This window comes from Lissotriton vulgaris, chromosome 2_2, assembly GCF_964263255.1.
Source record: "Lissotriton vulgaris chromosome 2_2, aLisVul1.2, whole genome shotgun sequence".
NCBI lineage: Eukaryota > Metazoa > Chordata > Amphibia > Caudata > Salamandridae > Lissotriton > Lissotriton vulgaris.
The window spans coordinates 143,549,216-143,573,690 of record NC_141688.1 but is presented as its reverse complement, the minus strand read 5'-3'; the positions used below and the strand labels follow the sequence as shown (position 1 = coordinate 143,573,690).

The following is a 24,475-nucleotide window of genomic DNA, read 5'->3' as shown; positions in this document are numbered from 1 at the left end:
CAACAAAAATAACAATAACAATTCTCCAAATGATGGAAGCAGCAGTTCAGTGGAGTTCGTTTGTAGTTCGTTCTTTATTTCTTCAATTTAAAAAACACTGTAGCCAACACGTTTCGTCCTTCATGGACTTCTTGAGGGCTTTTAAAATGTTTTTTGTCTTTGCATCAGTATCCGAAAAGTCAATCTTTATCAAAAAGTGTCAAAGCCGGCTCCGTAGCGTGGCGTCCTCCATAATCGATGTACAATATATGTATTGACAACCGAAATTTATGTTAATATTTCACTGTGCATGTGTTATTGTGAAGCTCTTGTAAATGTGAAAAATTAAACTTCATTTACCATTCCCTCCAAACCTACCCCCTCCTTTTTCTCTTTGTTTTCTTTCTGTTTTCCTTTACCTACCTCTCTCATTTGATATTATATAAGGGGGTTATTATACTGACATAATTTTTGAGGGTCTTCATTCTGTCCTCGGTTCTAGTGTCGTGTGGCACTTTTCTATTATAAATTTATGACGATCTGACCAATTGAATATGGTGAATTTAAAGATGGGAAGATGTAATATTGGGGATGGAGACATTTATGGAAGATTGTTTTATATTCTTCATTAGCTGTGGAGGATTCTTCAGCATAGTACTAACAAATGGGGTACTCTCCATTCTATTATTTCGCCTATTACTTTTCAAAGGACATGCTATTTAGCATGGTACTCTTGAACATGGCACTTTTCATTCCAAGACGTCACCTGTTACTTCTTAGGTTCAGCTATTCAGTACAGTACGCCTATACGAGGTACTCCTTATTTTTAAGATGTCGCCTGTTACTCTCCTTAGAACATAGTTTTATAATATTGACTTTAGGATGACGGTTATTAGCGGTATACCTTAAATAAAGTAATACAACCAAATATTGTGCAATAGGAACTTTTTGCCGGTACCTTTAATGGCGTCCGTTTTGACAGTATGGCTTGTCTTCTTGATGCGACGGAAATCTGAGGTTCCCTTTTTTAATACTAGGACATTAGCTATACGTATGAAGGATATTTGACATCTATCGATTGTGCTTTTATTCCGTTACGCATGGCCCTTAAAAATTGAGCCAAATTTATATATGTGGATATGGGATGGTTTTAATTACATTCTAATTGTCTTTAAACATGGTGCTGGTTCTTTTCTATATAATCGTCACTGAGCACATTGTCTTCTACGTTGACGGGTAAAGCTGGTTATTTCCTATTTAAAATTTTAAGATAGCGTTTATTTCACCCCCACATGAGGTTTTCAATTTGATTAAAATCTAATGTTCTCTTTTTTATTTTAATGAGACAAGGTATGCATATTAATTATATTTGATGATTAGTGTATGTGGATTTACCCTTTTACTCATGTTAATCAAAGATGGAGCCGAATGTATAGGTATTTACAATGGAAGGCTTCAATTACGTTCTAAGTGACTTTTAAACATGGCGCTGGCCTTTTGCCATCATCGCGGAGCGCACTAGCTTCCTAATTCACAGGTGAAGCTACTTATGACCATTTTCCCACATATTTAAAGCCTGCGTTTTTACGAAACAGAGGCTATTTGGTGTTGGATGTCGTACGGGAGGTGCGGTTGACCACTTATCATGGTAAGTTCTTTTGGGAGCCCGGGAGTGTCATTAAAGACTCCTAACTCAAACGAAGTGGTAAAAAATCTGGGGGTATGGATGGACTACTCTCTTAGCTTTCAAGTCCATACCCAAAAAAGTTGCTGGTATGTGTTGTGGCCTTCTGTGGGGTCTTAAGCCCCTTTTGAAGTTCTTTGAACCATTGACGTGCCGGTTGATTGTTCAGTCGACTATTCTATCTCATCTGGACTATGCCAGTTCCCTCCTGCTGGGGGCAAATAGGGCTGAAATAACTCTGCTGCAGAGTGTTCAAAATGCTGCTGCCAGAGCCTTGGTGGGGCTCCTGCGGATCTGCCCTGTTGTTGGCATTATTCGAAAACTTCAGTGGCTCCCCATGGGGAAGCGCATCCAATTTAAGAAGTTGTGTCTTTCTTTTAAGATTCTGAATCTCGCCATGCCTAGCCTACCGGGTAATTTGCTTACCCCCTATGTTCCCCCCCACCAGTTGCGCTCCGCTGGGCAGCACTTGGTCAGTGTTCCCCGGGTGAAATGCTGTTGGGCGGGGGCCGTTCCTTTCACTGCTTGGCGGCTAAGTTATGGAACACTCTGCCTGTGCGGATACGTAGTATGGAGTGTCTGTTGGTCTTTAGGAAAGCCATTAAAACATTTCTCTTTCCTTTAACTTAGTCTCTGCGGTCTTTCTTCGGTGTTGTTCTGTTATGGTGTTTGGTCCGCTTTACTGATGCTGGAAGCACCGGGACGCCCCTTTGCTGGGCAGCTGTGCGCTTTACAAGACTTAGTAACATAACATAACAATATTCACTTTGGGGTTTACGTGGTTAGGATTTTGGTAACTTCATCCTCTGGGTCTGAAATGCTTTAAATGTTTCTAAAGGAACATTCTAAAGCAGAAAACCACTACACTGAAGGAATATGATATTTTAATTTAAAATACTGAGGTATAATTCCTTCTGGTATTCAGGTTCTTCGATTATTGGATGTGCCTTTTTGCATACGAGTACGCCCTTTTTATAATGTGAATAGTATAGTGCTGAGTTTGACAGACTGAATCAATAGTGGTATAAGGGAGATATGGGTACAGCAACAACGCTTTTGATAAACCTTTTATGCAACAGTATTCTCCTTTTTCCTTATTTTTAGGCAGATTATAACCCACTGTGGATTAAGGGTACAGATTAAGGGTATCTTCCCTACTGTTTATGTACTTTCTGCCCGATTCATGAACCTAAATTGCGCTCGCAAGGGGCCGGATTCTGAGAATCCGGCCCTTTGCGAGAGCGATTTTTGCATTTGGGATTCAGCATCCCAAATGCAAAAATCGCTAATTGCGATGTCGCAAATGTGCGAGGAATTACATTTAAGGAATCTCTATTAGAGATTCCTTAAATGCAATTCAACATCCAATTTAAATTTGCGAAATCGCAATTTCTTGCCGCAATTTACCGCGAGGTCAGACCTCGCGGTAAATTGCGAAAACTCAGAAAAATGCATTTAAATGCATTTTTCTGAGTTGCATGTTACACACACACATGTCACTTGGACATGTGTGTGTGCAACACCTGTGTGAAATTTCATTTGAGGGGTGCTACAGGGTGTCCTGTGGACCCCCCTGGCACCCTTCAAATCGCAATCTTATTTGCGATTATCTAATTGCTAATCGCAAATAAGGAATACTCCCCATTCATTCCTATGGGCCTTTTGGCCCATAGGAATGAATGGCGAGTTATTCCTTATTTTTGCGATTAGCAATTTGCTAATCGCAAATAAGGAATCAGTAGGAATCTTATTTTATCATGCGATTCCTACATGATTACCGTTTTGCGAGTCCTTAATAGCGAATCGCTATGATTCGCTATTAGGGGCTCGCAAAACGGCCCGTTGATGAATCAGGCTGTTTGTTTTTGGCGTGCTGAGTAGACTCGGTAAGACATTTAATGCTTTTTATTCTCCCTTTTTCAGTATTTCTGCATAGGACATTTAATGATTCTATCCTCCTTCTCTTGTATTTCCTCACAGGTAGTAAGGGTAATATCACTGAGAGTTATTATTTCATTTTCATAATTCATTAGTTCAGATCTTTTTATGATAAGCGAAGTATATTAGATCTTCATTATCAACTCTTATTATTCTTGTGTGTATTTCTTGGTTATAATGAATAATGCGACAATGCTAATTTTGATAGTAAGGAACTATTTGACCCCCAAAATCTGTAAGGTGTTTTCTGCTTCCCTATTTAGATGCTAGGGATTTGATGACATCTGCATTCTAACTTTAATGGTATTCTACATAATTTATTATAGATGCTGGGTCGGAGGTATATTATTGCCTCAAGGTTACTTAATCTTTCAAATTTGTGAACTGACTACGGATAATGATTACTAAGTCCTTGTAGTTGGACTAAAGAGGGGAGGAAGAATAATTCTTCTTATCTCATCTTGTCTCAATCTCATTCCCCTTTATTATTTTTTCTTTCCATCTTGGGTTAAGTCTTTGTGGCAGAATCAGACTGTCACTTATTTCCATCCTTGTCGGTTTATGGAGTACAAGGTGTTTTGCTGTCTTCTTTAACCAATTCTTACACATATATCTTTTCTCTATAAATCTCCTCTATTTTTGCTTTAAAAAAAATAAAACAACATTATATAAAAAAAAATAGTAATAAAAAAATATCATATTTTTTTAAATCTTTTTTTGGTTCTTATATACATATCTAGGTGCTATTTAAAGGGTGTACATTTCTGACTCTAAGGGTCTGAGTTTTTAAATATGTTTTGTCTTTGTATATTTGTAAGATTGTAACAAGTCTTAATTATGTCCATCAGTCAATTCATATGATTGTGTGTCTTATATAGGTGTTGTGTTACTTTGTCTGCAGCCCTGAAGATGTTCTTGTGGCATGTTGCTGAACAGAACGAAACGCGTTGGCTGCTTTTTAGTGAAATTTCGTTTGGATTTGATAATAAAGGACTGAAAGAAAATACAAAGAGACTGAAAAGTTTTTTGTTCAAGTGCACTGCTCTTTATGGAATATAGTTCATGAAAGATGGTATTGAATGCTGCGGCCTTCAACAAGATTGTTGTGTAGGAAGAGAATTAGGCCTTTCAAGAAAGGGGATCAGTTGCTTATTCATAATTTTTTCCAGTATTTTCGATAATATGGGCAATAGGGAGATGGGACTGAGATTGGACAAAGTGGAGGGGTCCACACAAGGCTTTTTTGTAAAGGCTTGACGACAACCAATTTCCAAGCTGAGAGTACTTCTGCTGAGACTAAGGACGTATTTAGGATCTGGCTAATGAGTAGACTGACAGGGTCTATGGCCACATGGAGAATGGCTGCTGGACGGGTGTTGTGAATCGAGCTCGATTTACAGGATATAATGGTTTGAAGCGACAATGTCAGAGTAATGTCTTCAAATGCGGACAAACTCACATTAATTCCATTGTGGGGGGTGTTAGGAGCATGGTAGCTTATAGGGGTCGAACTGAATCCCTGTTGTATTGCCTGGACCTTCTCCTCGAAGAAGGTTGAGATCTGGTCACAGAGTGCCTGTGAGGAAGGGATTTTTCTTTAAAGGGGTTTGGCCTGCAGAAATGTTTTGGAGCTATTGAAGATAGGATTGCCTCTTCAACTTTTGTGGTAAAATATGATTTTTTGTTGTTGTTTCGACCAGTTTATGATCGGATTTCTGGGCCTTTCTGAAGAGAGGCGGGTTGTCCACATTATCGGTCAAGTGCCATTTGCGCTTGTGCTGTTTGCAACAGCGTTTTTGTTCTAGTAGAGTTGGAGAGAACCAAGGCTGTGATTGCTTTAGCTAGAGATTGCTGGGACAGATGGGATATACTGCTTTGTATCCTATTACATTGCTAGATTTTATGCTTTACCATATAAGATCCTTTCATGTATACACAGTATTTGAATTTCTACTGGTTATACATGATGTATTATTTTTAAGACTTTTTGGCTTAGCGCAGTGGCTAATTTAGACTTGTGTGGGTCACTCTGCCGGACCCCTTGATCAGTGCAGGCTCTTGTGTCCATTCCCCAGGCAAAGTATCATGTGCCATGATTAGAACTCCCTGCTGTTTGCCGGGGATCTCTACACCGTCCTTGCATGGCTGGTGCACTGAAGGAACAGAGTGAGTGCCAATATTTTTCACCGGCTTGGCATTCTGTTTTTTTGTTTTTGTTAATGAAACTTCAAACACTAGAGTTTGCTTTAGTAAAACAAGAAAGCAACGGCTGTGATGCATCCAGCATTACCTACTTATGCATCAGGTCCATTGCTTATTTTCCTTACATGGGGCTGACATACTATGTGTCTGGGTCAAAGGCAATGAAATTCAGCAATGGTTTCCGACCCCTATGTAGGGTAACTGTTTCTGTCTCCTGGTGGTTTTGTCTCTTGAGTCGATGATATATTGCTTGGAAGTAACATTTGCTCTTCTTTTAGCACTTGTTCCAATAAGGAGTTAGAAGCAAGTTATGTTCATTCTAGTTTTTGAACAGACCTGCGATAAATGTTAGTAGTTTACACTACTAAACTGTGGAAACAGTGTATCAGGATTGAACTATACAAAGGAGTGCTCTCCTGTAGGAAATCTGTCTCAACGTTGCTGTATAGCCTGCTGCAACGGTAGTACCATTTATTTTGTAAACAAGGTGTCATCCGAAGTGCCATGCAAGAGCCTGCCATAGAAGACATTTATTTAACAGCCAACACCCAGTTGCCACCCACTGAGACTATTCCACCTATTGAGATCAAAATTCTCGAAGTTAAACAGGAGGAAACGGAAAGAAAAGCACAGGGTGTGTAGAAAACACGTATAACAGCCACTGTGTACCATCGTCACATAATTATCTTCAAAGGAGCCCCCATTGTTCTAGTTTTCTGGCAGTGTATAAAGCGTCATGGCTTTCTGAAAGTGTACATTGTAAGGGTATTTGCTGCAAGTCGTGGAGAAAGGAGTTCCATGACAGAGGAAAGAGGCTGAAGGCTAACTTCCTTGATGAGGTCACCGTACTACGTGATTACTTAGAATTTCCGCATAACTTATAACAGAGGGCATTTTAATAGAGGGCTTTTTATTGATTATAAATCATGCGTACCCCGTCATTATTCTCCCAAAGGGCTTAAAACAACGATAGTATGATTGCGGATTCATGGAATTTTTTTAGATTCTGTTCTGTCTAAAATAACATGGGTATGTGCCGTCTGTATTTTTTTTTTTTACAAAATACTTAAAGCAGTTTACTGCAAGTCACCTACAAATACGACTTCTGTTAAGAATCTGTGGTCACATGCAGAAAGGTTCCTCCTCTAATGTAATGAAATCTAGCATTTCAAAAAAAATGCCATAATACCATCTTGTCAATTATTGAGTAGCATTATGTTTTTTTACTACATGAGAGCAGTGATGTCAGAGGTAGAATTTGACAAGAAAATTATAGCCACTTTTGTATACAGCTAACTTCTGTGTATTACACTGTTACGTTATTGCGGTTCTTCTAGAGAGAAGTAAATTATTTAATACATGTATTTTTTGCTGTCTTTATAATCAATCAGTGGCAGGTACAGACTGTGTGAATTCTGTTAATATTTATGATATGTCTTCGAAACATTCTTAGATTGTTGTTGATTTACATTTTTGTATTTAGCAACAGTTGTGGAACTCTGTACAAACACCCCTTGATACACTATTAACTTACCAGTTGCTATCCAGTCGAGGGGACTAGTGAATGGCGGCTCCACATCTCCAGTATCGCCAAATTTCATCCAAGTTTTTAATGGGTTTGGGCTAAATGTTTAAGTCGCTTTTAATCACCACTGTTGGTCTGTTTTTATGAATAACAAGTTTTCGTTTTCACCAGCAAAAGTTTTTAATTTTACAGAGATGTTTAATTACATCAGCGGTTTTACACATATCGAAATCTGGTTGCAGGTGCATTAGGAATTCTTAGTACACTCACGTTGTGAGCCTCGGCAGAACGACCTTGGGGCCCTTTGAAAGCCTCAGCAGTCTTAAAGAAATGTAATTACTTGTGTAGAGCATTCATTGCTCATTATCTTGGGAAACCTATATGTGTGCCCCTACAAGTGCTTGCCACACAAGATCCCCAATTAGTACTGGAGGCCAACATTGCTCCTAGAAGGTATGCAGACCTTCTGTCACAGAAAAACAAAAAATACTTCACAGGCCCAAGGTCTCAGTGCCTTCAAAGTCGACCTTCTTCTTCCAGTGCCATTTTTGTGGAGCTGGTGGGAGAAGTTGTAAATATTTTGCACTTGCTGGCTTTTCCAGGAGTCTTGGTGCAACCGGAGAACAACAACCTTGAAATGCCACAGTGATTTGTAAATGTAGCAAATAATTGGAGACTGGGGCTCCCTGCTAAAAGGGGGCTGGCATTCGGCAGATCTTAGGCACCTTGTTTGTAAGAACCAACCACATGCAGTCCGTGGGTGCATTCACAGCACTCAGTCGTGGGGATACATTCAGTGCACAAAGTTGTCATGATTCAGTCAATGTATAAACTCCTTTGGTTTCCTCTTGGCTATTACTTAGCATACTTGGGTAAATCGTTTTATACATTCAACACATATGCACCACTACCTTGATTTTTGTTTGTGAACAACTCCTCCCTGGCTTGCTGGTGTTTGTTCATTTGCATTATGTTTATTTGATTATCCCTGTCAGAGTAATTTTGTATTCTTATAAAGTGTAGATCACCTCACACCTGCCTTCATTCATCAGGATCGTCCGGCGTGTCACAGATGTGATCTTTGATCCCTTTATCCTCTTGCATGTAAACGTCTAGCATTTCTTAGGGTTTTCCGGGTTGCCATTATGTAAGAAGACTGGTTGCATCTGCGTTCCTTAGATGACCTCATGCAGCTCCTATCTAGAGAACCCATGTTTCTTGACAGCAGAAACCTGGCGCACGTCCCTGCTTGGCGCGTTGCTTCTAGTGGTGTTCCAGCTTCAGTTCCAGCCTCATATGTAACTCTTATCTGCTTGAGGGGGAGCCAAGGCCGCCAGATGCAAACACTGGAGTATGGATTTGCCTTGCTGTAGCTTTTAACCACTAGAGCACAATTTCCACTCTTCCCACTCCAGGTCAAGGAGTCGCAGATGTCTGCTATAGTATTATTGTTTTTTTTAAAAACGTTTTGCTTAGTCAGATGATAGTATAATACGTTGGTCCACTTCAACAACAATAGCTGTATTACTATAATGTATTCTGTTTGTAGCACAAACATCCTGTATGCTAGCAACATTGTCATAACATCATTATTTTGCACATTGCAGGAGCTTTTCCAGCTACAGCCTTGCACGCAAGAAAAGACCTACTCCAGAGACCAGTACACGCTGCAACCAAAACCTTCCAAGCTCTACGAATATTCGTCAATGATGAGCTGAACGAGCTGTATACTGGGCTCCTCACCGCAGAGAAGTTTCTAAAACCTGGAGGCAGACTTGTAGCCATTTCTTTCCACTCATTAGAAGACCGCATCATTAAGAGGTTCCTTCATGGCATAGACATGTCAGAAGAACCCAACCTGTCTATTAGTGGAAAGATAAATCGTGCACTAAAGGGCCATGAAGAGCCGGACGATCAGGAGGAAACCTCAACCCCAAACCCCAACACAAGGTGGACATGCATACAGAAGAAGGTGAGAACCCCACAGGACAAAGATGTTCAAGACAACCCGAGAGGCCGATCCGCTAAACTTCGCTCAGCCATCAAGCTGTAGAAATGCATTACTCCTCCAAATACTAATGTGCCTGGAAGTTTGTAAAATACAACTTAATCTTTTCTTGTGGCTATAAAATAGTTTTACTTTACTTTGCATAATTAGAAGTTGTCAAGTATGTTAATATCCAAACAAACATCACCAACTGAAAACGCACAATGGGTTATTAATTTTCCTTGAAATCTATAATGAACGTACACATCTTATTTTTTTTAATTACGTTTGAGTTTATTGAAACCAGATAAAATAAAGTAACAGTGTAATGAAATAACATACTACATAAATCAATAATAGAGTATACATTAGAGGTTATGATGCAAAATAGTTACAATAAACATCATACATAGGAAATTAAGGGAGAAAAGAAAGGGGGGTGAGAGATGGGGGAAAACGATACAATTGTTATTGCAAGAGAATATGAAAATGAATGAAATTTGAAAAACAACATTGTATGCATGTAAATATCAATGAAGGTAGTAATCTGAATATATATAAGTATAAGCATAATAGCAACATTAAAAATTATTGAAAAGATATAATGAAAAGAAAAGACAACAAGGGATAATCATGGCATTTTGCGGACCCCATATGCTGAGGTTACATTAATGCTAGTAGAAGTATCTGAAGAAGTAAGCCTAGATACATATGTAGTAAGAGGAATCCATAACAAATCTCTTTTAATCGCTAGGGAAACAGGAGTGACATAATTGGTGTCGAGTCTATTCCACCAGGCTGAATACGTAACTTTACTTGCGTCTTTCCAATTGGAGGTTATTATGTGTAGGGCTATAGCTAGTAATACATCTAATAATTTAAAATGTGAAGGGGCTTGAGGTCAATATGGGCACAGGGAACCCAGAAAAATATTAGATAGGGAGAAGGGAACGTTGGTCTTAAAAATTTTATTTATTCGAGACCAAATTAACTGCCAGAATATGTGACGATTAGGACAATCAAATAGCATGTGTTTTTGGTCAGCGTTGGGGTAGGGACAAGACCAGCATTTAGAAGATTTATTAATGCACACATCTTATATCGTTTATTGTATTTCTGTTTTCTAGTGCTAGCGGTGAATAATCTTAATACTCCATTCCGTTCATATTGTAAATAGTTTAGACTGGGCTGAAGCTGGCAGAACAAGTGTAGTGTATTTCTTTGTTAAATATCTTGAAGATTTTAACTTACAATTAGCAATGGTATACATAGAACATAGAGTGTAAAATATAATGTCAAGGAGCCAATTTTCTAGCTAAAAAGTAGTCATTTCCATTACAGGTTGCACTATATATTCAACAAACATTATTAAAGTTAATTAAAATAAACACAACAAGTGGGTGATGGTAGGGAATGGAAAGAGGAGACTAAAAGCCACATGATGTATCTTAAACATTGACATACAAGTTAATGCTTCAGTATTTTAGTAGGCCATCACAATCGGGTTATATTACCAAACAAGTTCTTGTAATTCTTCATTTTTAACATTAGGCAATAGAAATATATTATGGAGTGCAGCATTTGGCAAACTTTAGGAATTTACCTGTATATTGGAAATCTTTCTAAGTCTATGTATGGGGCATATTGTATGTCATCATTTTGAATAAAATATATTTCTATATTATTTTGAATTTTATGTAATGGTAACAATAGCAGCTAGTTTATTAACATCAAAACGTGGAATAATGTTTGCAGAAAAGATTACATTTCAGATTCTTAGACCAAATAAAATTGTAATCATACTAATAAAATTGATTTCTTTAAATCCGGCTCAATTTTGTTCCAAAAAGATGTAAGGTCTTTGTCAAAGGAATAGAGTTAAACATTTGCGAATTAGGATGCAGAACACATGTTAAAATGTCCTACAGGCTGTGTTGTTATTACCAAAACACCACAGCAGTAAGATGTTCCCTAACTCTGAAGCTTCTACCAGTGCCTGGATCGCGTAGGAAGATGTTTCTGTGGCACGAACCGAAAACGTAGAATGTCAGGATCCAACCTATTTTTTTTCCTCTGGAGCAAAAACTCCTTCTTTGTAGAACAATCACTTGTTACACAAGATAAGGAACTGCCTAGTACACCAAATCTAAAACCATTTTTTGCCATATAATGTTTGTGAATATTGGCTTGAGTGCTATCAGTGTTTATCTTTTAACTTAAATTCCACTGCCGCGTAGCTGGTAGGATGATCTGAACTGGTTACATATGATCACGTGTGCACCCATGTGCGTGCTTAATGAGCGGACAGGCAGCTTATCACAGATGATATGTACAATAAATTGATTATTGCATGGGCAGGCCTTATAATTTAACAGGGCACTTGTAAATAAATGCCCTATTTTGTTTTGTTGCTAGTGAGTCTCTAGTGCTTCACTGTACTCATGCTGCATCAAAATACCAACTTTGCACTGACTCAACTGAAAAAAAAGTGTCTCTTTTTTAAGTCAAATCAGGCTCCGAATGCAAAAATCATTTACCTTAATTAGTAATTCATCATGCACTTGGATTTGTAATACATTTTTGTAAGAAATTGGGTTACTGGTTGAGGTGGGTGAAACCCTACTCAAGCATGACCCACAATCCTTGTCAGATTAAAGTCACAAGCAAACCCTAAATTATCCTGTTCTCAACCCTCAGGTAGCTTGGCACAGAGCAGTCAGGCATAACTCAGACGCAATTTGTAAATTATTTGTGGAACACTTAAGACCGTAACACAGTGAAAATACACCACAAAAGGATTCCACACCACATTAAAAAAATAGACCAAAACGACAAAATCCCAATCCGTCGAACCTAGATACACAGGTTTAAAGACTTTAGTAAAAATGGTGCAGATTATTTATTTATTAAGGAGTTTTATTTAGCGCAAGCCAGACCCGAAGGTATCGGAGCGCTTCACAACACTTTGTAAAAAGGAAAACACATATTATAGTAGTGAAACCACTGCGTGCAGTGGAGGGCTTTGCGCATTGCATGACGATAGAAGGAAAGTTTCATAGTCTCGTAATAGTGAACACAGTTGTTCAGGCCGCGCAGCCCTCCGATCCAGGAGGGTGGTGAGGAGGAGTCGGGCTAGGAGTGAGGCAGAGGATTTGGTTGTAAAGTGTCATGGTGCAGTGGTGTGCACAATTGTGAGTTTAGGTTTCAATCTATCCATTTGGGAAGGAACGATTGAGGTAGAGGTCTTTGAGCTGCCTTCTGAATTTTAGAAAGGAGGGCATCGTCCTGATATGGACTGGGATGGAGTTCCATATTTTGGGTGCATTTCCGGAGAAGGATCTGGCTGCAGTTTTTTGTTTGTGAGTTTTCGGCGGGATGAGTAGTAGAGTATTGGAGCTCCTGAGGCTCCTTGTCTGACCGGCCTTTGAGAGTTTGGCGGCCACATCGGTAGGTTTCCCTGTGTGGAGGGCTTTGTGCTTGAGGCAGGCAGTTCTGAAACTGGCTCTTAATTCAACTGGGAGCCATTTCAACTCATTACGGGCGATATATGGTTGTATTTTTTTACTCCGGTGACCATTCTTGCAGCTGCATTGAATTGACCGTAGGGGAGCTAGGTGAGATTTTGCTGTGCCTGTGAGGGTAGCATTCCCGTAGTTTAATCTGGAAAGTACCAGGTATTGAGTTGCTTGTTTGAGGTCGTTAGTCGGGATGAAGGGTTTTATCTTATTGGGTGGTTTCAGGTTGAGGAAAGCGCTCTTAGCAGTGTTCTTGATCTGTTTGACCATGCTTAGTTTAGGGTCCAGGGTAGGGTGATTCCCAGCGATTAGCCGGAGGCGGCCACGGAGAGATTATTGTTGAGAGCATCAATTGCTTTTAGCCAATCTGCGAGTTGGGGGTTCTCCGTTTTGTTGGAAATGAAGAGGATTTCCGTTTTGTCTTGATTCAATTTCAAGTGGTTCAGAGAGAGCAAGTGTTGGACTACTTTAAGAGTGTCATTGAGTCTCTGGATGTCTTCGATGGAGGAGGTTTCAATATAGATCTGGTGTTGTCCGCATAAAGGTGGAAAGGAATGTTGGAGGATTTGAGTATGGTGGTGAGGGGTTCCATGTATATGTTGCAAAGTAGTAGGGAGAGGACTGAACCTTGGGGAACGCCTCTGTTGACAGGGTGAAGGTCTGCCAAGAAGTTTTGATTTTGACTCTTTGAGCGCGATTCTGGAAAAAGGAGCCGAACCAGCGTAGGACCACCTCTGCTGCCCCTAGCCTTTCCTGGAGTACCTTAATGAATAGTTGATGGTCGAAAGATGCTGATAGGTCTAGGAGGATTAGTAGGAAGCATTTGTCTTTATTGAGGGACTTGTACATGTTATCTATGATATTGAGGATTGCTGTCTCCGTGCTGCATCCTTTTCTAAAGCCCGATTGGTGGGGATCCAGAAGGTTGATGTTGGCCATGTGTTGCATCAATTGAAGGAGAACTCATTTTTCCATTGTCTTGGCCAGAAGAGGGAGGTTGGAGACGGGTCTGTAGTTGTTCAGATTCTTGGTGTCCAGGCCTGGTTTTTCCAGTAAAGGAGTGACTTGGCCAACTTTGAGGCAGTCCGGAATGACTCCAGAACTCAGGGAGCTTTTTACAGGCACAAATATGGTGACAATCACATAGAGATGCTGCAACATGCACCTCCAGACAACAAATGACATCAGATTTCACGTGTAACATACAGATCAGGTCAGCCTTGGAGTGGAACAGCCACAACCATCACACGTCTTTTGGCTTCTGCATAAGGTTTAGATTTCGGTGAGGTTTATTATTAAAATTGCAAATCTTCATGTTCAGAAGACGCAGACTCCAGTGGGAACTTGATGCTCTTGGAATGACTGCAAATGAACAGTGTGATTAACCAGCACCTCCTTACACACTTAGAGCGGTGCTAGAAAGAATTTTAGCTTCTTGGCCAGTTAGGCAGGAATCGGGTCCAAGGCATGTGAGGAGGGTTTAGAGGAGGAGATCAGTTTGACTATCTCTATTTCCGAAACGCGGTTGAATGATTTCCACTAATTGGGGGGGGGGTGGTTGGGTGTGTTGCCCTCTGCTCTTGGGGCCGGGCTTGTATTAACGAGGTTATGGTTGGAGACCAAGGAGAGCTCAATCGTGGAGATTTTATCGTTTCAGAAGTTGGCAAAGGTCTCCCACAGGGCATTATAGACCTGTGCTGAGGCAGCAGGGGGTTAGGAAGTTTGTTGCTAGATGAGGGTGAAGAGCTCTCTGGGTCTGTTTTTACATTTACAAGGACGTTTTTTCACGATTGATGTGTGCTTTTTATTTCTTGCCTTTTGCTTTTAGTTGGTCCAGGGGGATTGGGGACGTATTTTTCTGCCAGAGTCTTTCTGCTGCTCTGAGTTGTCGCCTTTCGTCATTTATGTCTGTGTTATACCAGGATCTGGAGGGAGTGGTCCTGGCTCTTTTTTTGCTTAAAAGGAGCTGATTGGTCCAGAATGATGATCATAGTGGAGTTGTAGTGAGTGGTGAGCTCTGTAGTGGATATATCGCCAGAGGCGATTTGGAGGAGAGAGCTAATCCTATCTTCCAAAACATCCATGGGAATCTGCTTTAGATTTCTTGCCAAGTGGGAGTGTTCCTGATTAGGGGGTTGGTGGGGGGGTCGCTTGATTTGTGTGGAATAGGATGATGTGATGGTTAGACCCGTCAATGGGCATGATGCAGTCGAACACACTGTGTAGGGGTTGGCAATGATGACATCAAGTATTGATTGTTTGTTGTGGGTTTCCTCTAAGCAATGTTGGTTGAAGTTGTTGTTGTGAAGGAATTCGTTCAGGTTATGGTTCAGGAGGGTGTTTCCCTTGTTCCAATGAAGGTTGAGGTCTCCTAGAATTATGTTACTGGAGTCCCGGAGTGCGCAGTTAGATACCAGATAAGAGAGGTGTTGTCCAAATGGAGATTTGTTGCCTGGCAGATGGTAGAGGAGATGACAGGATAGGATTTTGTTTTCCCTCATCTTGTGTTCTTGTGTATAATTGCTATGCCCCCTCCACAGTGGATTTTTGCTGTCTTTGTTGATGATTGCAAAGCCTGGAGGCACGAGCATGTCCAAGATTGGGGAGGAGAACTCATTGAGCCAAGTTTCGGTGATGAACGCGATGTCTATGTCGTGGGACAGGATGGTTTCGGCTAGCTCTGTGGCGTGTTTGATGGCTGATCTGCAGTTAATGATCATGCAGTTGGTGTTGGTCTCTCCGTTTGTGGGTATCTTTGTTGTGGGAGCCCTCGGAATGGCCGTGAGGCATGTTGGGGGTCTTGGAGAACTGGATGGAGAGCGATCCCTTCTAAATCCAGTGATGACCTTGATCTGTGGATTAGGGGAGGCATCGTAGGAGGAGGCAAGGAATAAAGCTTCGTCCATGGATATCGCAGCTATTGGTCTTTTGGGTCGTTGTGCCAGGTTGAGGAGTGGGGTACTTTTCCAACAGGGTCATGGAGCCCTAGCGAGCCTTGGTTGTTTTTTGTTGGTAGTGGTGGGGATTAGTAGGGATATCTGGTTGCACGAGACTGGTAGAACATCACAAATTCAGGCTGACTGCAATGAAGCATGTGCCAGCTGAAAGGCCCCACCAAGGCAGGCTTAACAAAGTACCTTAAATCCTTTTCGGGGAGTATTGCGAGGGTCCACGTCGAAGATGTGTCGTGAAGCTGAAGCGATGCATCAGTTCCAAGGTGCAGCGAGGCTGCGGTGTGAGGTCTTGCTTCATCGTCGGGAATCCTGTCGATGAGGGCATGAGATGCTTAGTCCGTCATCGAGGATGTGACTTGAAGCCAGGGCGATTTGTTGAATCCAAGGAGTTGCGAGGCTGCAACATGGAGACCGGTGTCATCGTCAAGGCTGCCGTTGACGAGGAATTTGAGGACTTTCACCAAGGATGCATCATGCAGCAGCAGTTCCAAAGCAATGCAGGTCTTTGCGATGGAACTGATCCATAAATCAGTGGCGATGCGTCAGTACTCCTTGGGGTTGCACCATGCAGCAGTGAGATGCGTGGGTTCCACTGGATCAACAGAGGCTGATATAGCATCTTAGCCCCACTTCCGAGGACAGAGGTGGCACCACTTGTCAGGATAGAAATACAGATGGCAGAGTCCAGGTGCTGAGTTCAAGGTTATTAGAGCCTCCTGTCCGTGAGGCTGTAGTCCGGAGGCCAGCCAACTAGCCCTTGGAATCATGTGGGGTCCTGGGTTCAACAGATGTAGGTCCAGAGGTGCTGTTCTTCTTAGACAGGCAGGAGGGCAGCAGGTCATTACAGCAGGGCAGCAGTCCTTTAGAGCAGTTCAGCAGAGTGGCAGTCCTTTTAGCAGCACAACAGTGCATCTTCCTTTCATAATATACTGAAGTGTACTGAAGAGTTGGTGTCTTAGGTCCAATGTTTGTACCTCGTTCCCTTCCTTTTGAAGGTGGGAGAATCTTCTACAGCAGGGGTATTCAAACTGGGGGCTGGCTACCCTATGGGGGCCTCATGTGATCCCAGGAGGGCTCTAGGCTCTGTCCAAAAGAAGCATTATGCTGATAACAGTGCTTTGTTTTCAGCTGAAAAATGGAGCAGCAGATAGCTGCTCTCAAGATAGTCATGACAATAATGTTTTGTTATTGATATCCTAGCTGGAAGAATGTGTCAAAATGGATGGGACTCCAAATATTCTTCAAAATCCCCATCCCCATCTCTAATAATCACATTGTGAATACATTTACACATTAGTTAGAAACTGCTTGACCACAATAGTATGTTTGGCAATCATGCATTTTATTGCGCTTTTAAAACGGTACCATAACTTAACTGCAATGTTCAAATAATTGTAGACATATTTAAATATTGACAGTTTAGTAGAATAATTGTAAAAAATGTTGAGGGGGTGCGATTATGTTATTTTTTTAACACTGGGTGGCATTAAAAGGTTTGAAGACCACTGTTCTAGAGGTTCCCCTTTGAAATCCCAGGCATTCTACCTTCCCTGCCCTAGCTCCAGACTAACTACAGGGGTATTCTGGCCTTTTGTGTGGAAGAAAGTCACAGTCTTCAAGTGTCTGGTCCCCAGCTTCGCCCTCCCTTCCTGCCAGTGATGGCCCATCCAGGCACACCTGAGCTCTCTATTGAATGTGGTTGTCTAGGAGGAATACAGAAAGCTCAGCTGTCAGCTACACCCAGTCATGGGACCCATAAACAGGCTACAGGCATTAAATGGCTAAAGCAGAAAAATGTGCATTTTCTAAAAGTAGATTTTTCAAAAATGTAATTTAAAATCTGACTTTACCATGAGAGAGGGCTATAAACTGGTAACCTGAAAATAACCCTGGAAATGACAGCTTGTTAAATGTAATAAGGTAGCTCTAATGTTATCCTGTGTGGGAGGTAAGCCCTGCAGCAGTGAAAAACAAATGTAAGAGTTTTTCACTACCAGGACCTACCTTTTAAATACACTGCAACCTGCCCTGTGGGCTATTTAGAGCCTGGCTAAATATTTATTTTGCCTCGTCGAACTGACAGGTGAAAAACTGCACACACAGGCTGCAATGGCAGGCCTGAAATGTGTTTAAAGGGCTACTTCAGTAGATGGCTCAATAAGTGCTGCAGACCCACTAGTAGTATTTAATTTAGAGGACCTGGGTACATGTAGGACAACTTTACTAGGGACTTGTACATAAATTAAATATGGCATAAGCCTATGGTACCATGTTTTAAAGTGTGAGCACAGGCACTTTAGCACTGGTCAGCAGTGGTTAAGTAAGTAGAGTCTAAGTTCGGCAAAATTATGGGAGGAAGGCCAAATGTCTGGTCTGCTTTATTGAGGAGTGGTATTACTGAAATTATTACCTTGGTGCCAGAGTGTGAGAAAGTTCCTCTCAGGGATGGTCATTCCTATTGTTGTGGTCTGCTACTGCTAGATTGTTGAACTCTGCACACTGGAGCGCTGCTGTTCAGGCCCCAGTGAAAGTGCTCTGGCTTCTAAAACATGACAGAATTGGCTAACTCCTAATTGCTGTATTTAACTTTCAAGTAAGGTTGTGCTATTTAGTATAGAAAGGTTGACCAATGGCAACGACATGTTGACCCACCCATAAGGCTGACAAAGAAAACATGGCTTTAGGAATGCAGGATGAGCTGTCAAACTAATCCTTTTCACAGAAAAGAAGCCTATTTTTTAAATATTAAATAAGTCACCCTTATGTAGGCCTTGTAGACCACCACAAGGTAGGGCCCATCAATCAATCAGGGGCTTATAAAGCACAGCTCCTCACCCACGAGGGTCTCAAGGTACTAGGGGGGGTCCCCCAGACTGTAGAAGCATTTGGAGAGCCAGGTCTTGAGGACCTTTTTAAACTGGTTCAGTGTTGGGGATTGCTTGAGTTGGGGAGACAGGGTGTTTCAGGTCAGGGTGGCGAGGTAAGAGAAAGAGCTTCCACTGGTTCTGGTCTTTTGGATACTGGGGACGGAGGCTAAGCCGAAATATTATTTATGCTAACCTAACTATGAGATAGGTTTTAGAAATGATTCTAACACTGTTTTAAATATTCATTAGAAATCCAATCAGCAAAGTTGGATTTCTGATAAATCTAACCAAAAGATAGACTTTGCCTGGAACACCAATGGCTAATTAGCAATAGCCTACCAGCAGCCGGTACCTGTTTGTGCTTCCCCTTGTTGAGGCCTGGATACCGCTCCCAGAGCAGAAACAATGGTTTATGCCTTTTATCGGCATGACCTGGGTTTGATGTATGTGACTACTCTCAGCTCAGGAAGAATATCTAGGGAGGGCTGAGAAACTTCACTAACTAGTAAGGGGTAAGGGAGAGGCCTGCCCATTCATGTGCAAGTGTAAAGAAGGGTGTAGGGAAGAAGGGCCTCTGTTCCCAGTGCCAAATTTGGCCAGCTTAGTACCCTCTGGGTGGGAGCGGAAGCAAGGCCAGTTTGGTGTGGTTGAGGAGGAGGGGATAGCTCATTTCCGTAGACATACTCCTGGCTGAGACACCAGCCACATCCAAGTGAAGACGGATGCTGCCATGTTGGGTTTTACTCAGAATGTTCCACTGTGGGATAATTTGCATTTAGGTAGACAATATATGATGCAAAAGTGGGTAGAGTTGCCTCTCTGATTTTTTTCCTTATTGGTTATGGAGTTTCTAGGGGTCACCCTTAACTAGTGAATTCTACAAAATTCACACCATACACATTCATATCACCAGAACACATCTAGACCTGTGGATTAACTGAAAAGGATTGTACCTGCTGTCTGTGACCTGTGCAGAGACCGGAAGGCCTTACCCTTCTCCCACATATACCCAGGATTGAGTGATGGCTGATGTGAGAATTCGAATTACTGGTTGGCTGGGGTGTGAGCAGCAACCCCAATTCTTGCCAGGGTAAGGCACACGCAAACCCCAAATTAATCTTTGCTCAACCCTTTTGTAGCTTGGCACCAAGTAGTTAGGCATAACTTAGAGGCAATGTTTATTTTCTTTTATTGAATTGAATCAAGCATCAACATAAAATTCAGCACTATAAATACATCACTGTCTGATAGAGACTACTAGCCGCAGATTCCTTAACGTAGGATTATTCCCAGCCGTGAGACTGGATCCGGAAAACTTTTCTGCCACAGCATCCCTGCGCGCCGGGCGGACGGCACCATGTGACTCCGCCCTGACGTCTTTCGTGACGTCAGCGAGGATACAAAAGTCCCACCTCGGCGCTTATGTCAGTTTTTTCTCTTTTTCGCGTGCAACGTGGATCCAGTTAACCCATGGCCTGTTTTCAGGCCTTCTATCCCTTTTTCAAGCTTGGCGTTCAGTGGAACAGTGTGCAAATGCCTTTGGGCTTCAAGATGTGCCCCTCCTATCCATGTCGGTGACTGACCCTCACCAAATTTGTATGTGGTGCCTGGGTGAGCCCCACGACTCTGAGAGTATCGCAGGTAATCTCCGGGACTCCTCTGAGCAGGCAGCTGCCTCACCAGAGGTCAAGGTGGCGCCGCTTCGGCACCAGGGGCCCTCCTCCCAGCCTCCGGGGGAGTCACGGGTAGAGGCGGGGATCTGGGTGCTTTCCAGAGTCCCCCCTCGGTCCGTCCTCGGCGCGAGCGGCAGCTCCGTCCGAGGCCGAGTCTGCATAGTCTTGGCGCCGATCCCTCGCCATTCTGGTGAGCACATGGTGGCAGGAGTCGGGACGGCGCCACGAGTGCCCACTCCGGCGGCGCCTGACGCCGATCAGGCGCCGATGGCGGACTCTACGGAGCTGCGCCAGCGCCAGTTTCTGGATTCGTCTCCTGAGGTCCCTTCATCTCCTAAGGTCCGTCATATGTTGGTGTGTTCCTTCCCAGGTACAGGGCGCCGTGTAGTTGCCTTTGCACCGGCATCTTCCAGGGAAGGCTCTTCGCCGTCCCCACGGCCAAAATCCTCGAACCCTTCTTTCCGTGACTCGCGGCTGGCTTCTCCACCACTCTCTACACCTTCCCTTGAGGCCCCTCAGGTCCCTCATTCCTCTGTGGATCCTCCTCTATGCAGGGGCTGGCCGATTCCCCCTGGACTTGGGGGTAGGCGGCTCAGTCTGCAACTGTCACCCACGGGGGAATTGCTTTCACCTCTGCTGTGCCCTACTGAGGCCAGTGTTATTCGGACTATTTCCACGGCTTCTGGTATTCTGAGGATGGGTGAATCTGTCACTCCATGTCCTACAGACAACCTCTGGGAGATTCTCCACCCGGTCTCCGGTGGACAGGAGTTGTTCCTTCATTTTGAAGCGTCACTCCATAATTCTCTTATGGGAGCGCCCTGCCACAGGTGATCTGGTGCCTCAGGCACTACTGCACCACCATCGCCTGCTCTGCACAACCCGGTCTGTCTGTATTTCCACCCTTCTACTCAAGGTGCTCTACTGCGTAATGCCTTTCCGTGTTTGCCTGTGGTGGTGTTCCCTCCGTCTTGGGAGGCCCGGTGGTTATATTCATGGGAACGTAATGTCTTTGCTTCTTCCAGTGCTGCCTTGAGAGTGCTTAACACTCAGTGTGTGTTGACCAGGGCTACTTCTAGCCTGTGGGATTCTGTGGAGTCCCTTTTTTTCTCATGTCTCTCATGAGGGTGCCCGTGCTGATCTGCGGGCCCATGTGTTGGATGGTAGAGAGTTGGCTGCGTTTATTCTTCGTGCAGCTTTGGATGTTGCTGATGCTATTGGCCGTGCTAAAGCCATTTCTGTGGCTCTCGTTACCATGCTTGGCTACGCGATGCTGTTTTTGCTGAAAATATAAGAGAGCCTCTGGTCGACCTCCCTTTTGACGGGGTTCTGCTGTTTAATACTCATGCAGACTCTGCCATTCAGAGTCTTCTTGCGGGGCTCCCTAAAACTCCTCTTCCTCATCCTCTTCCTCCTCCCCCTCAGTAGGTGGTTTGTTGATCCTCCGGGTCTTAGTGGGAGGTGTTATCCCACTGCTAGAATCTGGTGTGGGTTGACACTTTCTGTGAGAGATACTGTGCACTCCGGGCCCTGAGTTGGCTGCTGGTTCAGCCTCTGTTGCCAAGAGTGTTCTTTTTGGCTGCATACTAAACCTTCTGTGGTTTTTGCCGCAGGGTTTCTGATTTGTTCTCTGATGCGGGATTTCTTCCCTAAGAGAGGTTCTCATACTTCTTGGGCCGTGTCCTACCCTACGTGGGGTGTTTGTAGCTATTGGATAGCCCTGTCTTACACTGGGAAGGGGTGGACTTCCCCTTGCGGGTTCCTTGCCCTTCCTAGTGTTGCTGTATGCCGCTTGTGCATTTTCTTGGGCAGCTGCGGCGTTTGGCGGTGTTTCTGCCTCTGGTTTGCTGTTGGCCTGGTCCTCTGTCTGGTGTCCAGAAGGGTTCTTTTCCTGGGTTGACGACTTGGTTCGTCCTACTTGTTTCTCCTCTTGTTTTCCGACTGGTTGCTGGTTGTCACCCAGCGGCGCCCGCCGGTACTTCTGGTCCACGGCCAAGGGCCTTGGAGTGAGGCCTGACGCCCCTGCTTCTGGTTTTTCAGGAGTTTTATGGGACTATGTTTTTCTCTTCCACCCGCCTTATTACTGAGGCGCTGTTTGGTCTGGCCTGTTGACTTCCAGCTGTGATGAGTGCGGCCGCCCTCTTCACTAGGTGTGTTCCCGGTGGAGGGCTCTTGCCCTCGGTTCTGCTCTTCTCCTTGGAGTCTCTGGGTTGCTGTTCTTTCTTGGTACTCCTCTGCGTTACCTGTACTGGGGGTTTTCAGTACATTAGCTGCTGGCCTCCTTTTGCGTTGTCTGTACCTGGGGCTTCTGGTGGAGGTCCCTAGTACCTTGGCGGCTGGTCTTCTTCTGTATTGCCTGTACCTGGGACTTCCTTTGGAAGGCACTGGTTCATTGGCTAATGGTCTCCTTTCAAAATGCCTGTACATGGGGCTTCCGGTGGAGGTCCTGGTACATTGGCTGATGGCCTCCTTTCATATTGTCCTCTCTTCTGCTTGGCGAGGGCGGGGCTGCCGCTTGCCGTGGTGACACATCCCCTGTTGGGCGGTGTCTCCGCTACATGTCAGTTCTAGTCTGCTTGGGGGGGACTGGGTTCTGTCCCCTGTCCCTGTGGCTCATCCCCTGTTGGGGAGGACTTGGTTATTTCCCTGTCCTGGCGATCGTTCCCTGTCGGGGTCTTGTGTTCGCCTGAGCTGGGGAGGTCCTCTCCCAGACCCTCCTTCCCCTTGGGTATAGCTAAGGTATCTATTCTACGTTAAGGAATTTGCGGCTAGTAGTCTCTATCAGATGTACGATTTACTTACCTTCGGTAACGATGTATCTGGAAGAGACGATTCTAGCCGCAGATTGCTTCACGACCCGCCCTTCCTCCCCGTTTCTGCGAGGACCCTTCTCGGTCTTCTGCACTCACCTGCTTCAGGACGGCGTTCCTCTGCGAGTGCCTTTTTCCTACTCCCTACCGAGGAGGATGCTCGCCTAGTTGTTGTTGTTGCTCCATTCCTTCTTTCTGGTGATTGGGTGACGAATGCCTGGGTGCTTCGGTGCCCATGCATTTGGTCTCCAATGTAGGGTTTGTTTGTGCCCTGCTTCCTTGTGTTGCTTGCACTTCTGACTCTTACAGTCCTTGGTGTTGAGGTCCCCTGGCTGGGTCTCTACCCTTGGTTCTTTTAGGGATCCCCACTGCTGGGGAGTTTTTGGGGGATGACTTGTCATTGCTCTTCCATTCTGGCCTTGGATCCCTTCTTGGCTTCAGGGCGGCGGTTGCAGACTTCTTCGTCTGCTGTGCCCTTTTTCACATGCTTTCTGCCTCCAGGGAGGCTGTTGTGTTGATTGCAAGCTTGCTTGCAGTAGCTGTGCTCTATTCTTTCATTCCTTGCCTTGGTGCCTTAGTGCCTGGCACTATTCTGGATGGTGCTGTTCCTCACCTTTCATTTCTTTCCCTTCTGTCTAGTTGGGTTTTCACACACTGTTCCAGTATTCTCACAGTTTCGTTTGTGATGGCTCTGTGTTGTGGCGCGGAAAAGTTATCCGAAGAAAACTGATGTAGGCACGCCGGGTGTGGGTCTTATGTATCCTCGCTGACGTCACGAATGTGGACGACGTCAGGGCAGAGGCACATGGTGCCGTCCTCGCAGCGCGCAGGGATGCTGTGGCAGAAAAGTTTTCCTGATCCAGTCTCACGTCTGGCGATAATTCTATGATAAGGAAACTGTGGCTAGAATCGTCTCTGAAAGATACATTGTTACCGAAGGTAAGTAACTCGTACTGCAACACTGAATAAAGTGACATTGTGTATCTCTTCAAAACTGAATAGCAGCAATAGATATAAATTCACCAACAATTAATAAGTACGTGTAGACATGATCATAAAATTGATGTTAAACAGTCCATGCGTTAAAGACTGCAAAAATGCAATACAGACAAAAAGTGAAGTGTTATCGTGCTTAATACTATCTATACTTATATAATGACATTTTAGTAGCAATCCAAACTATATAAAATAATAGAAGGCTAGCATCCGTGAGTACAAAACTTTCTGAGCATTTTTTCAAGTCAGCGTCGTATATTGGAACCCTGCCTGTTTTCTATTTTTAGAGTATTACGGAGTGGGCAAGCAAAAATGCAATTGCTACAAACATTTGCCCCCATTTGC

The 24,475-nt window shown here is 43.5% G+C and overlaps 1 protein-coding gene across 1 annotated transcript in view; it reads left to right on the top strand.

Moving 5' to 3' along the window:
* METTL15 (methyltransferase 15, mitochondrial 12S rRNA N4-cytidine) overlaps positions 1-11,128 on the top strand; it is a 757,304-nt gene extending 746,176 nt beyond the window's left edge. Inside the window, exon 6 of the mRNA XM_086959475.1 lies at positions 8,936-11,128. Within this exon, the coding sequence (XP_086815601.1) occupies positions 8,936-9,381 (446 nt within the window). The 3' untranslated portion in view covers positions 9,382-11,128. The remainder of the gene's footprint in view (positions 1-8,935) is intronic.
* The last annotated feature ends 13,347 nt before the right edge of the window (positions 11,129-24,475 follow it).